Here is a 1,343-nt window from a genome sequence, read left to right as displayed (position 1 = left end):
AAAAAAAAAAAAAAAAAAAACAAGACTGGGAGGAAGAACCAGGGCCTAATTTCAACAGCTGTTTTTGGAGAGAGGATCTTAAATAGACCAAGGTGGCCTTGAACTCCAACTTAGGAAAGAATGACCCTGAACTCCCACTCTTGAGATTGCAGCTGTATACCATGCCTTTCTGCATTTTTCTTTCGCCTGGCTACAGCATACCCTGCTACTTGAATAAGAAAAGGTTAACACCTACTGTAGTAACAAAAACAAATCTAACAATTCAATCCACTCAATTCAAACAATGACTTTTCTTCTACCAAGTACCTTTTCTTGAAAGACAACAGCAGTTTCTAGGCCCGGCATGATGTCCAGGAGCAGTCTGCAAGCCGCAGTGTTTAAAGGGGGTTCTCTACTTGTCATCACATACGCATTTACCAGCTGTAAGGAAAAGGGGGGTAGGGTAATAAAGGCAAGGGAATGAAAATAAAAGAAAGATGGATTGACATCATCTACCTTTATATATAATATATATATAGAGAGAGAGGGAGAAATGTTAATGTGAATCCCATTAATTTATAAAATCTATGTTAATAATTACAAGTTTTAAGAAAGGCATAAAGAAGTACTATATATCTGAAATTTAATTCAATCAAATTAAGGAACTTTAATAAATTCTTAATATAGTCCCATGGCTTTTCTGGAGGTAGGGAGGAGCTGAAAACAGAGTCTTACGTAGCTCAGTCTGACCTCAAAACTACATCTTTCCCCTTCTTCAGACAAGTGCTAGAACTGTTTACAGTCATAAGCTATCACAATAGCTTCCATCATTTTCCACCTCCAATTACTTATATCCACAATTTCTTGAGCTAGTCATTTTGAGGAACTGAAATATATATGTAACATGTATATACACACATACACTCATTTACTCTTCACAACAGAAAGAACCTTCCTACGTATCCGCTCACATACCAGAGCACATAATAGCATTAGTGCAGAGTCATACAATGTATATCAATCTTCCTTTTCCATTCAAGAATCTAAAAAGACATTGCATTCCCAATCAACACAGCACTGAAAAGTTGAGTACAGACACTGTAAAGCCGTTACCAATGTTTTACTCTAAACACAGTACACATCAAATGGGATAATTGTATCACAACTAGAACTTTGTCAAGAAAGAAACTCAATTACTTATTCAGTAGCCAAATTTAAAAAAAGAAAAAAAAAAAAAAAAAAAACACTACTCCCTCTATGTTCAACTTTAACAAAGTTTTACACCACAGAAAACTATTAAATAAATAAATGTCTAAGCTGGGCGTGGTGGCTCATGCCTTTAATCCCAGCACTCGGGAGGCAGA

At 35.9% G+C, this 1,343-nt stretch overlaps 1 protein-coding gene across 1 annotated transcript in view; it reads right to left on the bottom strand.

Moving 5' to 3' along the window:
* Dcaf1 (DDB1 and CUL4 associated factor 1) overlaps window positions 1–414 on the bottom strand; it is a 42,020-nt gene extending 41,606 nt beyond the window's left edge. Inside the window, exon 1 of the mRNA XM_029543388.1 lies at window positions 307–414. Within this exon, the coding sequence (XP_029399248.1) occupies window positions 307–402 (96 nt within the window). The 5' untranslated portion in view covers window positions 403–414. The remainder of the gene's footprint in view (window positions 1–306) is intronic.
* Window positions 415–1,343: the final 929 nt, after the last annotated feature.

The sequence above is a fragment of the Mus pahari genome, chromosome 10 (genome assembly GCF_900095145.1).
Source record: "Mus pahari chromosome 10, PAHARI_EIJ_v1.1, whole genome shotgun sequence".
Classification (NCBI taxonomy): domain Eukaryota; kingdom Metazoa; phylum Chordata; class Mammalia; order Rodentia; family Muridae; genus Mus; species Mus pahari.
The sequence above is the reverse complement of the archived record's forward strand: the minus strand, read 5'-3'. Positions and strand labels throughout refer to the sequence as shown.